The following is a 15,007-nucleotide window of genomic DNA, read 5'->3' on the forward strand; positions in this document are numbered from 1 at the left end:
CCTTCTAAAGGCATCTGCTCCGCCTCCACATCATTATCCTCATCAAACATGTCGACACAGCCGTACCGACACACCGCACACACACAAGGAATGCTCCGAATGAGGACAGGACCCACAAAAGCCCTTTGGGGGGACAGAGTGAGAGTATGCCAGCACACACCAGAGCGCTATATAATGCAGGGACTGAGTTATGTCCCCTATAGCTGCTTTTTCTATATATTATATACTGCGCCTAAATTTAGTGCCCCCCCTCTCTGTTTTTACCCTGTTCTGTAGTGTAGACTGCAGAAGAGAGCCAGGGAGCTTCCTTCCAGCGGATCTGTGAAGGAGAAATGGCGCCAGTGTGCTGTGAGAGATAGCTCCGCCCCTTTTCCGCGGACTATTCTCCCGCTTTTTTCCATATTCTGGCAGGGGTATTTTCCACATATATAGCCTCTGGGACTATATATTGTGGAATTTTTGCCAGCCAAGGTGTTATTATTGCTTCTCAGGGCGCCCCCCCCCCCCAGCGCCCTGCACCCTCAGTGACCGGAGTATGAAGTGTGTATGAGGAGCAATGGCGCACAGCTGTAGTGCTGTGCGCTACCTTGGTGAAGACTGATGTCTTCTGCCGCCGTTTTTCCGGACCTCTTCTTGCTTCTGGCTCTGTAAGGGGGACGGCGGCGCGGCTCCGGGACCGAACACCAAGGACTGGGCCTGCGGTCGATCCCTCTGGAGCTAATGGTGTCCAGTAGCCTAAGAAGCCCAATCCGGCTGCAAGCAGGCGAGTTCGCTTCTTCTCCCCTTAGTCCCTCGCTGCAGTGAGCCTGTTGCCAGCAGGTCTCACTGAAAATAAAAAACCTAAATCTATACTTTCTTTCTAAGGGCTCAGGAGAGCCCCTAGTGTGCATCCAACCTCGGCCGGGCACAAAATCTAACTGAGGCTTGGAGGAGGGTCATAGTGGGAGGAGCCAGTGCACACCAGGTAGTCATAAATCTGTCTAGAGTGCCCAGCCTCCTTCGGAGCCCGCTATTCCCCATGGTCCTTACGGAGTTCCCAGCATCCACTAGGACGTCAGAGAAAAGAACTTGTTCTTTTTTACAGTAATTACAGGAGTTTACACATCTTTGACATCACTTGTGTATTACAGTAGCCTACAGAGTACTGGCCACTTACTGGAAAATGCAGAGATGAATGTCAGTGTGTGTATCATGCACATTATCACTCGGCGCATCTATGGAATCAAGTAATACGGACAATGCACACTTGTGACTGGAGGGACTGTTACTGGGCTGTAGGGGGTCACAGTCACTGAGGGCGGGCCATGGAATTGCATGTCAGCATAAATACTCCTGTTTTCAGGTCGATCTTTTGCACCTAGTATAGGACTGATGCGCCCTGATAGCAATGATGGATATCATCATATGGATAGGGTCAATCTGGCCACAGAGATTTGAACAAATCTCACTACAGGCAAATATAACCAGTTCTTTATCTGCACACCATGTGCCATGTCAAAACAGCCCCCAAACAAGTACAGTAAACTGGAGTACCTAAACGCGGACGTCAAGCATGTCCTGCCACAGTTTATAGCATCCATTAATATCAAAAACCATTCTGGGATCTGTAGTACCACAACAGCATGAAGGTCACATATTTAGCACTCATGGCCTAGCAGATAGTAGCTATTCCACTGTAAATACGGTGTGATGACACCCTGACACCTTGCTGTCTGTATCATCCTTAACTATATGCTGATGGAGATCCTCCATGCTGATGGGGGGCGGGGTTGGGGGGTGCTGGGAGGACCTCGACTGGATTCTACTTGGTGCTGAATGCAGAAAAAAGCCCATAGGCTTCTATAGGGTAATGCCAGCAAAAATAAGAATTTACTTACCGATAATTCTATTTCTCGTAGTCCGTAGTGGATGCTGGGGACTCCGTCAGGACCATGGGGATTAGCGGCTCCGCAGGAGACAGGGCACAAAAGTAAAAGCTTTAGGATCAGGTGGTGTGCACTGGCTCCTCCCCCTATGACCCTCCTCCAAGCCTCAGTTAGGATACTGTGCCCGGACGAGCGTACACAATAAGGAAGGATTTTGAATCCCGGGTAAGACTCATACCAGCCACACCAATCACACTGTACAACCTGTGATCTGAACCCAGTTAACAGCATGATAACAGCGGAGCCTCTGAAAAGATGGCTCACAACAATAATAACCCGATTTTTGTAACAATAACTATGTACAAGTATTGCAGACAATCCGCACTTGGGATGGGCGCCCAGCATCCACTACGGACTACGAGAAATAGAATTATCGGTAAGTAAATTCTTATTTTCTCTGACGTCCTAAGTGGATGCTGGGGACTCCGTCAGGACCATGGGGATTATACCAAAGCTCCCAAACGGGCGGGAGAGTGCGGATGACTCTGCAGCACCGAATGAGAGAACTCCAGGTCCTCCTCAGTCAGGGTGTGCCCCTGACCAAGTATCAGCTCGGCAAAGTTGTAAAGCCGAGACCCCTCGGGCAGCCGCCCAAGATGAGCCCACCTTCCTTGTGGAATGGGCATTTACATATTTTGGCTGTGGCAGGCCTGCCACAGAATGTGCAAGCTGAATTGTACTACACATCCAACTAGCAATCGTCTGCTTAGAAGCAAGAGCACCCAGTTTGTTGGGTGCATACAGGATAACAGCAAGTCAGTCTTCCTGACTCCAGCCGTCCTGGAAACTATATTTTCAGGGCCCTGACAACATCTAGCAACTTGGAGTCCTCCAAGTCCCTAGTAGCCGCAGGTACCACAATAAGCTGGTTCGGGTGAAACACTGACACCACCCTAGGGAGAAACTGGGGATGAGTCCGCAGCTCTGCCCTGTCCGAATGGACAATCAGATATGGGCTTTTTGAGACAAACGCCGCCAATTCTGACACTCGCCTGGCCGAGGCAAGGGCCAACAGCATGGTCACTTTCCCTGTGAGATATTTCAAATCCACAGATTTGAGCGGTTTAAACCAATGTGATTTGAGGAATCCCAGAACTACGTTGAGATCCCACAGTGCCACTGGAGGCACAAAAAGGGGGTTGTATATGCAGTACTCCCTTGACAAACTTCTGGACTTCAGGAACTGAAGCCAATTCTTTCTGGAAGAAAATCGACAGGGCCGAAATTTGAACCTTAATGGACCCCAATTTGAGGCCCATAGACACTCCTGTTTGCAGGAAATGCAGGAAACGACCGAGTTGAAATTTCTTCATGGGGCCTTCCTGGCCTCACACCACGCAACATATTTTCGCCACATGTGGTGATAATGTTGTGCGGTCACCTCCTTCCTGGCTTTGACCAGGGTAGGAATGACCTCTTCCGGAATGCCTTTTTCCCTTAGGATCCGGCGTTCCACCGCCATGCCGTCAAACGCAGCCGCGGTAAGTCTTGGAACAGACATGGTACTTGCTGAAGCAAGTCCCTTCTTAGCGGCAGAGGCCATGAGTCCTCTGTGAGCATCTCTTGAAGTTCCGGGTACCAAGTCCTTCTTGGCCAATCCGGAGCCATGAGTATAGTTCTTACTCCTCTACGTCTTATAATTCTCAATACCTTGGGTATGAGAAGCAGAGGAGGGAAGACATACACCGACTGGTACACCCACGGTGTTACCAGAACGTCCACAGCTATTGCCTGAGGGTCTTTTGACCTGGCGCAATACTTGTCCAGTTTTTTGTTCAGGCGGGACGCCATCATGTCCACCTTTGGTCTTTTCCAACGGTTCACAATCATGTGGAAGACTTCCCGATGAAGTCCCCACTCTCCCGGGTGGAGGTTGTGCCTGCTGAGGAAGTCTGCTTCCCAGTTGTCCACTCCCGGAATGAACACTGCTGACAGTGCTATCACATGATTTTCCGCCCAGCGAAAAATCCTTGCAGTTTCTGCCATTGCCCTCCTGCTTCTTGTGCCGCCCTGTCTGTTTACGTGGGCGACTGCCGTGATGTTGTCCCACTGGATCAATACCGGCTGACCTTGAAGCAGAGGTCTTGCTAAGCTTAGAGCATTGTAAATTGCCCTTAGCTCCAGTATATTTATGTGGAGAAAAATCTCCAGACTTGATCACACTCCCTGGAAATTTTTTCCCTGTGTGACTGCTCCCCAGCCTCTCAGGCTGGCCTCCGTGGTCACCAGCATCCAATCCTGAATGCCGAATCTGCGGCCCTCTAGAAGATGAGCACTCTGTAACCACCACAGGAGAGACACCCCTGTCCCTGGAGACAGGGTTATCCGCTGATGCATCTGAAAATGCGATCCGGACCATTTGTCCAGCAGATCCCACTGAAAAGTTCTTGCGTGGAATCTGCCAAATGGAATCGCTTCGTAATAAGCCACCATTTTTCCCAGGACTCTTGTGCAATGATGCACTGACACTTTTCCTGGTTTTAGGAGGTTCCTGACTAGCTCGGATAACTCCCTGGCTTTCTCCTCCGGGAGAAACACCTTTTTCTGGACTGTGTCCAGAACCATCCCTAGGAACAGCAGACGTGTCGTCGGAAACGGCTGCGATTTTGGATATTTAGAATCCACCCGTGCTGTCGTAGAACTACTTGAGATAGTGCTACTCCGACTTCCAACTGTTCTCTGGACCTTGCCCTTATCAGGAGATCGTCCAAGTAAGGGATAATTAAGACGCCTTTTCTTTGAAGAAGAATCATCATTTCGGCCATTACTTTGGTAAAGACCCGGGGTGCCGTGGACAATCCAAACGGCAGCGTCTGAAACTGATAGTGACAGTTCCGTACCACGAACCTGAGGTACCCTTGGTGAGAAGGGCAATTTGGGACATGGAGGTAAGCATCCTTGATGTCCAGGGACACCATATAGTCCCCTTCTTCCTGGTTCGCTATCACTGCTCTGAGTGACTCCATCTTGATTTGAACCTTTGTATGTAAGTGTTCAAAGATTTCCCATTTAGAATAGGTCTCACCGAGCCGTCTGGCTTCAGTACCACAATATAGTGTGGAATAATACCTCTTTCCTTGTTGTAGGAGGGGTGCTTTGATTATCACCTGCTGGGAATACAGCTTGTGAATTGTTTCCAATACTGCCTCCCTGTCGGAGGAAGACGTTGGTAAAGCAGACATCAGGAGCCTGCGAGGGGGAGACGTCTCGAATTTCCAGTCTGTACCCCTGGGATACTACTTGTAGGATCCAGGGGTCCACTTGCGAGTGAGCCCACTACGCGCTGAAACTCTTGAGACGACCCCCCACCGCACTTGAGTCCGCTTGTACGGCCCCAGCGTCATGCTGAGGACTTGGCAGAAGCTGTGGAGGGCTTCTGTTCCTGGGAATGGGCTGCCTGCTGCAGTCTTCTTCCCTTTCCTCTATCCCTGGGCAGATATGACTGGCCTTTTGCCCGCTTGCCCTTATGGGGACGAAAGGACTGAGGCTGAAAAGACGGTGTCTTTTTCTGCTGAGATGTGATTTGGGGTAAAAAAGGTGGATTTTCCAGCTGTTGCCGAGGCCACCAGGTCCGATGGACCGACCCCAAATAACTCCTCCCCTTTATACGGCAATACTTACATGTGCCGTTTGGAATCTGCATCACCTGACCACTGTCGTGTCCATAAACATCTTCTGGCAGATATGGACATCGCACTTACTCTTGATGCCAGAGTGCAAATATCCCTCTGTGCATCTCGCATATATAGAAATGCATCCTTTAAATGCTCTATAGTCAATAAAATACTGTCCCTGTCAAGGGTATCAATATTTTCAGTCAGGGAATCCGACCAAGCCACCCCAGCGCTGCACATCCAGGCTGAGGCGATCGCTGGTCGCAGTATAAAACCAGTATGTGTGTATATACCTTTTTAGGATATTTTCCAGCCTCTCAGCTGGCTCCTTGAGGGCGGCCCTATCTGGAGACGGTACCGCCACTTGTTTTGATAAGCGTGTGAGCGCCTTATCCACCCTAAAGGGTGTTTCCCAACGCGCCCTAACTTCTGGCGGGAAAGGGTATACCGCCAATAATTTTCTATCGGGGGAAACCCACGCATCATCACACACTTCATTTAATTTATCTGATTCAGGAAAAACTACAGGTAGTTTTTTCACACCCCACATAATACCCTTCTTGTGGTACTTGTAGTATCAGAAATATGTAACACCTCCTTCATTGCCCTTAACATGTAACGTGTGGCCCTAAAGGAAAATACGTTTGTTTCTTCACCGTCGACACTGGAGTCAGTGTCCGTGTCTGTGTCGACCGACTGAGGTAAATGAGCGTTTTACAGCCCCTGACGGTGTTTGAGACGCCTGGACAGGTACTAATTTGTTTGCCGGCCGTCTCATGTCGTCAACCGACCTTGCAGCGTGTTGACATTATCACGTAATTCCTTAAATAAGCCATCCATTCCGGTGTCGACTCCCTAGAGAGTGACATCACCATTTCAGGCAATTGCTCCGCCTCCTCACCAACATCGTCCTCATACATGTCGACACACACGTACCGACACACAGCACACACACAGGGAATGCTCTGATAGAGGACAGGACCCCACTAGTCCTTTGGGGAGACAGAGGGAGAGTTTGCCAGCACACACCAAAAACGCTATAATTATACAGGGACAACCTTTATATAAGTGTTTTTCCCTTATAGCATTTTAATATATATATACATATCGCCAAATAAGTGCCCCCCCTCTCTGTTTTAACCCTGTTTCTGTAGTGCAGTGCAGGGGAGAGCCTGGGAGCCTTCCCACCAGCATTTCTGTGAGGGAAAATGGCGCTGTGTGCTGAGGAGAATAGGCCCCGCCCCCTTTTCGGCGGGCTTCTTCTCCCGTTTTTCTGAGACCTGGCAGGGGTTAAATACATCCATATAGCCCCCAGGGGCTATATGTGATGTATTTTTAGCCAGAATAAGGTACTATCATTGCTGCCCAGGGCGCCCCCCCCCAGCGCCCTGCACCCTCAGTGACCGCTGCTATGAAGTGTGCTGACAACAATGGCGCACAGCTGCAGTGCTGTGCGCTACCTTATGAAGACTGAAGAGTCTTCTGCCGCCGTTTCTGGACCTTCACTTTTCGGCATCTGCAAGGGGGGTCGGCGGCGCGGCTCCGGGACGAACCCCAGGGTGAGACCTGTGTTCCGACTCCCTCTGGAGCTAATGGTGTCCAGTAGCCTAAGAAGCCAATCCATCCTGCACGCAGGTGAGTTCACTTCTCTCCCCTAAGTCCCTCGTAGCAGTGAGCCTGTTGCCAGCAGGACTCACTGAAAATAAAAAACCTAACAAACTTTTACTCTAAGCAGCTCTTTAGGAGAGCCACCTAGATTGCACCCTTCTCGGCCGGGCACAAAAATCTAACTGAGGCTTGGAGGAGGGTCATAGGGGAAGGAGCCAGTGCACACCACCTGATCCTAAAGCTTTTACTTTTGTGCCCTGTCTCCTGCGGAGCCGCTAATCCCCATGGTCCTGACGGAGTCCCCAGCATCCACTTAGGACGTCAGAGAAATGTGGTGTTACCCTCTGCACCGAAGCCCAGGAATCAAAGGCTTAGGACGGTATCCTATTAGCTGCAGCTAAAGGTCTCGGACTATCACATTAGCTCCAATAAGCCGGCGCGAACCGCGGCTTATCAGGGATTTTGCTTCACCTACCTCGGGCATGCGAAACCAAATCCCCAAAACAGCCCCGTTTTCAAGCGATAACTGGGCTGTTTCTCACAACAACAAAAAAAACAGGTTTCAATAAACCTGTGTGTTTTCAGGAGAAAGGGCATTTTTTTTATGGGCAATCTAATAGGATAGCCTATAAAAATAAAAAAATCTGTGAAACATCGGGAAAAATTGGACGTTTTTCACGTCCAATGTTTTACCACGGTTAATAAAATACCTAGTACAGTACATATAGAAATGCGGTAACACCAGGGATGTGTAGTCAGGGGAGGCAGAGCCTCACCTGTCATGCTCCCTGTCATACTTTACAGTTTTGACTATAAAAATGATTGCAATAAAACAAAGAAGATGCTTATTACTTCTAAGCATATTCTTTGTATTATTGCAAGCATTTTATAGATAAAACTGGCCACAGCTGAAGGGCATCGGGAATTGCAGGGAGAGACAGAGATGAGGCAGCCAGAGCTGAGCCTCATCTCACACACTGTCAGAGCCTGCCTTTACAGCGGGGCTGGGCTACACAGCAGCCAATCATGCTGCTTAGAAAAGAGAAATGGGAGGCATGCCTCAGTGTGGGGGCGTACTTATTGCTCTGATGGGCAGCTCGGATTGGTCATGTGACCAATCCAGGAAGTGAATCAAGACAGACACCGAGGGGTACATTTACTAAGCAGTGATAAGAGCGGAGAAGTGAGCCAGTGGAGAAGTTGCCCATGGCAACCAATCAGCACTGAAGTAACATCTATAATTTGCATACTATAAAATGATACAGAGCTGCTGATTGGTTGATGGGGAAATTTCTCCACTGGCTCACTTCTCCGTTCTTATCACTGCTTAGTAAATGTACCCCCGAGGCCGAGCAGCGTGACAGGGGAGGAGGGAGATGGGGATCTGAAGTGCCAGCAGCAGCCACGGTACCGTCTAGATTCTCTTCGCGCTAAGGACCTTTCCCATAACCCCCTGGGTCCATGTCACAATCTATTTGGAATAGTAAAGTGTGGCGAGCGGAGCGGAGCGAGACACCGAGCCCGATGCGTGGCGAGCGAAGCGAGCCCGCGAGGGTCCAATGCTGCATAGAGAAATAAATTTGCCCCAAACGATCGGAGAACGAAGGAGACATTTAGATGCTGTAAGGGCGGAAGTGCTCTTCTGCCCTCTCGTTTTGTCACGTCCAGGTCCTTAGCACGAAGGCAACATAGACACAACCCAGCAGCCACCCGTGCACAGTGACTGGGGTGAGTAGCAGTGTGTGTATCATCTGTATTGAGTGTGGGGACAGGATGTGTGTGTGATCTGTAGTGAGTGTGGGGACAGGATTGTGTGTGTGTGTGGGGGGGACGCACTGACAGCTTTGCCGGGCCCCAGTAATGAGTGGGGGCATGACCTTTTATCACGGGAGAGAGGACTGGCCAACGCTGAGCTGGCTGTCACCCCAGCACACACCAGCATCTGCTAGGCTGAGAGAGAGGCTGCTGCAGCGGCGGCCAGTCTTCTCTGCCCACCGACATGCGGCTGTCAGCAACAAGGAAATGGGAGGGCAGCGGGACCAGATCCCCCTCCGGGCCCCTTGAAGGGGCCCGGGCCAGGTAGAGAGTACCATCCACCCCCTCTCAGTGCCAGTGTGTGTGTGTGTGGCATCTGTAGTAAGTGTGGGTACAGGGCTCTGTGTGAGTGTGTGTCTGTGGGGGCATCTGTAGTGAGTGTGGGGACAGGTAGGGGTGTGTGTGTGTGTGTGTGTGTGTGTGTGTGTGTGTGTGTGTGTGTGTGTGTGTGTGTGTGTGTGTGTGTGTGTGTGCGCGCGCGTGTGTGTGTGTGTGTTACATTGAATAGGGGGTCACAGACTCCCAGGACCTTGACCCACCCCCATGTGTGCCTCCCCAGCCTCTGACCTCACGTCACTGGGTAAAAAACCCCAAAACGGGTTTTTTAACCACAACTTTTTACTTTAGTACAGTTCACCCTGGGTTCCTAACAAAATCCATGATATGAGCAATTGCCTTGCAGCTTTATAGAAAACAGTTATGTACTGTACTGGGGGCTCATGAAAAATATTTAGCGATAATTATAAATAGTGTACAGACTAACAGGACATCTCATTCCAACTTATATTTTCAGGTTGTAAACTTTGCAATAGTGAAACTGAAGTGAGGGGAAAACTTTCAGCGAAATCCATTCATCTAATTTTGAATAACAGCCATTTAAAACAGCTGGCTTTTCTCATTGACTGGTTTACTTGGCATGGGTCTGAAAGCTGTACTGTGTGCATCACTGTGATGAAATGTGTAGCATAAAGTCTAAGTTACAATTGACGCCATGTTTAATAGGAGGCAACAGGAGCTTATGGAACTGCAGGTAAGGGACTGAGGAGACAGAACTTATGCTGCCTCTTCCGATATTAAAGAGAAACAGCCATGACTACATATGCCCGGGATTCTTCCAGTGTAAATAACACAACTGACCCTGATTTTCCGATATAGGCCAAGTGGCGTGTTCTCTCCTAGCTGCCCCTATTTATAATGTTAGCACTGCGTGCTAGAACTGCAGGAAGCTGAATCCCGACTGTCCCTGCCGTCACATACTTCATTGTTCCCCTACATATTAGCAGAAACACACTAATATTAGAAAGCACTTCATCGTGCATGTGGTGTCATCAATGCGTTCCAGAACACTGGCACAGCCGGTGGCATCCGACATGATGCCATGATTACTATGTGCTGCTCCTCTATGTACTCTGACATTATAGCGATTTGTGACTAATCCGGCGCTGTCCCCTCAGCCTGTTCTTTAGCAAAAATCTGTTTCACTAAGTGATTTTCCAAAAGGTCTTTCAATTAATTTTCTGCCAGATTTCTGTTTTCTTATAAAAGAAATGTTTTTGACTCATTAGATAATTTTCACATTGTCCCACAGGGTTTGGTAAGTTTGGCTCACCTTAGATCGCACACATCAGCCTGAGGTTACAGCTCCCCTAAAACGGAAAATGAGGAATAAAAACACTGAATTTAGTGACATACCAGCTCCATTAACTGTTGTAGTTGACCTATTTCCTCTGGAAGAAATCCAAGTTTATTATTACTTGCAATTAAGACTTTTAGAGGAAGACCGCATATGCAGGCTGGCAATGAGGAGAGTTGGTTTCGACTGCAAAAACAAAAAAACAACAACAAAACAATGGTATTCAGAGCCAAGCTATACAGAGTATATCACAAAGGCATTTAAATAGAGCTACAGGCTCCCTTGTGCTTTCAGGAGTGCAGCTGAACAGTGTCCAAGAGAGGGTTATATAAAGAGCTCGCTTCACAGCCAGATCTCTGTATACAGCAAAAAATGAGTGTGTGGGAGGAAGAAAAGGCCTAGGAAAACAAACCAGAATAGAAAGTGCACAATGGCTGCGTGAGATTTTCAATGAACACCCTGCTCTGAATTCCATACTCTTTCATCTTATATGGTGCATGTTGTTATAATATTTACTGCATGTTCTATGCCAGAGGGTCCCAAATACGGTCCTCAAGGCACTTTAATGGTCCAGGTTCTAAGTAGATCCATGCTTGGCCACAGGTGACTTAATTAGTACCTCAGTCAATTTGATTTCGCCATCTGTGCTAAACCATGGATCTCTTTAAAACCTGGACTGTTATAGGCCCTACACACATGCCGATTTGTTTGAAAGATATGAACGATCTCGTTCATAAATGAACGAGAACTCGTTCATATCTTTCAGTGTGGAGACTCCAGCGATGAACGATGCGCGGCCCCGCGCTCGTTCATCGCTGGTCCCCCGTCGGCTGTACATACAGGCCAATATGGACGATCTCGTCCATATTTGCCTGCAGTTCTATGGAGCTGGGTGACGGGGGGAGTGAAGAAACTTCACTCCCCCCATCACTGCCCCCCCCGCCGCCGGGTCGGCCGTATCCGCCGTCGGGCAGCTCGTCGGCGGATCGGCATGTCTGTAGGGCCCTTTAGGGCGCCTTGGGAACCTCTGTTCTATGCTAATGAGACAAGCACTTAATAAGGCAATCTGTTCTAAGTACGTTCTTCCCACCCTTGTACAGTATTGCTCCTGCTTTCAACAGGCACAATTAATGTACATACTATGCTCACATTCTGCAGATATAAACAAAATAGATCATTAATGTTTCTCCTATTAAGTTTGTTATGTTCTTGGGGGGTTCAGGTGCCGCCTCTCAGATAAGTAATTAACTCATAAGGTACTGAAAGCTATATATTCACATCCCTTCCCACCACCTAAAGGTCAGGACTTTTTAGCAAATGTACATTAACACTGTAAGAACAACTAATAGCATCACCATCACAGCATAAACAAAACATCCTTATACTCCTTTAAATATATTTGCATTCATCAAGATCTAAGTATTTCTAAATAATAATAATAATATATTTTCTCTGACGTCCTAGTGGATGCTGGGAACTCCGTAAGGACCATGGGGAATAGCGGCTCCGCAGGAGACTGGGCACATCTAAAGAAAGCTTTAGGACTATCTGGTGTGCACTGGCTCCTCCCCCTATGACCCTCCTCCAAGCCTCAGTTAGATTTTTGTGCCCGACCGAGCAGGGTGCAATCTAGGAGCTCTCCTGAGCTTCTCAGAAAAAGTTAGTTTTAGTTTTTTTATTTTCAGTGAGACCTGCTGGCAACAGGCTCACTGCATCGAGGGACTAAGGGGAGAAGAAGCGAACCTGCCTGCTTGCAGCCAGCTTGGGCTTCTTAGGCTACTGGACACCATTAGCTCCAGAGGGACCGAACACAGGCCCAGCCTCGGAGTCCGGTCCCAGAGCCGCGCCGCCGGCCCCCTTACAGAGCCAGAAGCAAGAAGAGGTCCGGAAAATCGGCGGCAGAAGACATCAGTCTTCACCAAGGTAGCGCACAGCACTGCAGCTGTGCGCCATTGCTCCTCATGCACACCACACACTCCGGTCACTGAGGGTGCAGGGCGCTGGGGGGGGGGCGCCCTGAGCAGCAATATAAACACCTTGGCTGGCAAAAATACATCACATATAACCCCCAGGGCTATATGGATGTATATTAACCCCTGCCAGATTCCATAAAAATGCGGGAGAAAAGTCCGCGAAAAAGGGGCTGAGCTATCTCCTCAGCACACTGGCGCCATTTTTCCCTCACAGCTCCGTTGGAGGGAAGCTCCCTGGCTCTCCCCAGCAGTTAATACACTACAGAAAGGGTTAAAAAGAGAGGGGGGGGGGCACAATTTAGGCGCAGTATACAACATATAGGCAGCTATAAGGGAAAACACTTTTTTATAGGTGCTATCCCTGTGATATATAGCGCCCTGGTGTGTGCTGGCATACTCTCCCTCTGTCTCCCCAAAGGGCTTTGTGGGGTCCTGTCCTCTATCAGAGCATTCCCTGTGTGTGTGCTGTGTGTCGGTACGGCTGTGTCGACAGGTATGTGGAGGATAATGAGGTGGAGGCGGAGCGAATGCCTGTAAATATGTTGTCACCCCCTGCGGGGTCGACACCGGTGTGGTTGAACTTATGGAAGGATCAACGTGAAAGTGTCAACTCCTTACATAAAAGGCCGACGACACGGAACAGCCGGCTACTCAGCTTGTGCCTGTTCCAGCGTCTCAAATGTCATGGGGGGCTCTAAAATCGCCCGCTACCTCAGATAACAGACACAGATGTCGACACGGATACTGACTCCAGTGTCGACATCGATGAGACTGGTGTACCCTCCAAATAGGTCCACCCGTTACAGGATTGAGACAATGAAAAATGTATTACACATTTATGATTATACCCCAGGTACCACATAAAAGGGTATTGTGTTTGGTGAGAGAAAACTATTAGTAGTTTTTCCTGCATCTGAGAAACTAAATGAGGTGTGTGAGGAAGAGTGGTCTTCCCCCCGTAAAAAATTTATATTTTTTACAACGGTTATTGGCAGCGTACCCTTTCCCGCCAGAGGATAGGTCACGCGGGGAAACACCCCATAGGGTAGATACAGCGCTTACACGCTTATCAGAAAAGGTGGCACTACCGTCTTCAGGTACGGCCGCCCTGAAGGAACCTGCTGATAGAAAGCAGGAGGTTACCCTATAAGATATGGTCACACACTAGGGCATTATATTGCGACCAGCCGTTGCTTCGGCATGGATGGGCAGTGCTCCCGCTGCGTGGTCAGATTCCCTGTCGGAAAATAACTATGGATAGGGACAATATTTTGCTGAAAATAGAGCATATAAAAGACGTGGTCTTATACATGCGTGATGCACAGAGGGATATTTGCCGGCTGGCATCAAAAATAAGCGCTAGGTCCATTGCCGCCAGACGGGGGTTATGGACTTGGCAATGGTCAGGCGATGCCGACTCGAATCGGCACATGGAAGTTGCCCTATAAGGGGGTAAAACTGTTGGGGATAGTTTTTCAGACCTCGTTTCCACAGCTACTGCTGGGAAATTAATTTTTTTGCCACAGGCTACCCCACAACAAAAGAAAGCACCGTATCATCAAGTACAGTCCTTTCGTCCCCATAAAAACAAGGGGGCTAGAGGCTCATCCTTTTCTGCCGAGAGGCAAAGGTAGAGGAAAAAAGCTGCAACACACAGCTAGTTCCCAAGAGCAGAAGTCCTCCCTGCGTCCGGTAGGTCCACAGCATGGTGCTGGGGCTGCTCAGGCGGACCCGGGTACGGTGGGGGCCCGTCTCAGATATTTCAGCGGACAGTGGGCACTCTCACATAGATCCCTGGGTCCTTCAAGTAGTATCTCAGGGGTACAGGCTGGAGTTCGAGACGTTCTTCCCCCCACCGTTTTCCTAAAATCTGCCTTACCGGCACCTCCCTCTGCCAGGGAGACGGTGTTGGTGGATATTCAACACTATAATCACAACAAGTGATTGTCAAGGTGCCCCTCCTTCAGCAAGGAAGGGGTTACTATTCCACAGTGGTTGTGGTACCGCAACGGTTCGGTGAGACCCATCTTGAAATTAAAATACTTGAACTTTTATATCAGAAGATTCAAGCTCAAGATGGAATCGCTCAGGGCGCTTATTACGAGCCTGGACGAGGGGGAATACAGGGTCTCCCTGGACATCAAGGATGCGTACCTGCATGTCCCCATTACCCCCCCCCCCCCCCTCACCAGGAGTACCTCAGATATGTGGTACAGGACTGTCACTATCAGTTCCAGACGCGGCCGTTGGAGTTGGCCACGGCACCGAAGGTCTTTACCTAGGTAATGGCCGAAGTGATGATACTCCTTCACAAGAAGGAAGTTTTTATTATCCCGTACTTGGACGATCTCCTGATAAAGGTGAGGTCCAAAGAACAGTTGGTAGTGGGGTAGCACTCTCTCGGGAAGTGCTACAACAGCACGACTGGATTCTCAAGAT

The 15,007-nt window shown here is 49.2% G+C and overlaps 1 protein-coding gene across 4 annotated transcripts in view; it reads right to left on the bottom strand.

Moving 5' to 3' along the window:
* The window catches only part of LRCH1 (leucine rich repeats and calponin homology domain containing 1), a 403,150-nt gene that overhangs the window by 172,279 nt on the left and 215,864 nt on the right, over window positions 1-15,007 (bottom strand). For all 4 annotated transcript variants that reach the window (XM_063952809.1, XM_063952807.1, XM_063952808.1 and 1 more), the window contains exon 3: window positions 10,655-10,781. In XM_063952809.1, the coding sequence (XP_063808879.1) occupies window positions 10,655-10,781 (127 nt within the window). The remainder of the gene's footprint in view (window positions 1-10,654; window positions 10,782-15,007) is intronic.

This window comes from Pseudophryne corroboree, chromosome 2 (genome assembly GCF_028390025.1).
Source record: "Pseudophryne corroboree isolate aPseCor3 chromosome 2, aPseCor3.hap2, whole genome shotgun sequence".
NCBI classification, from domain to species: Eukaryota; Metazoa; Chordata; class Amphibia; order Anura; family Myobatrachidae; genus Pseudophryne; species Pseudophryne corroboree.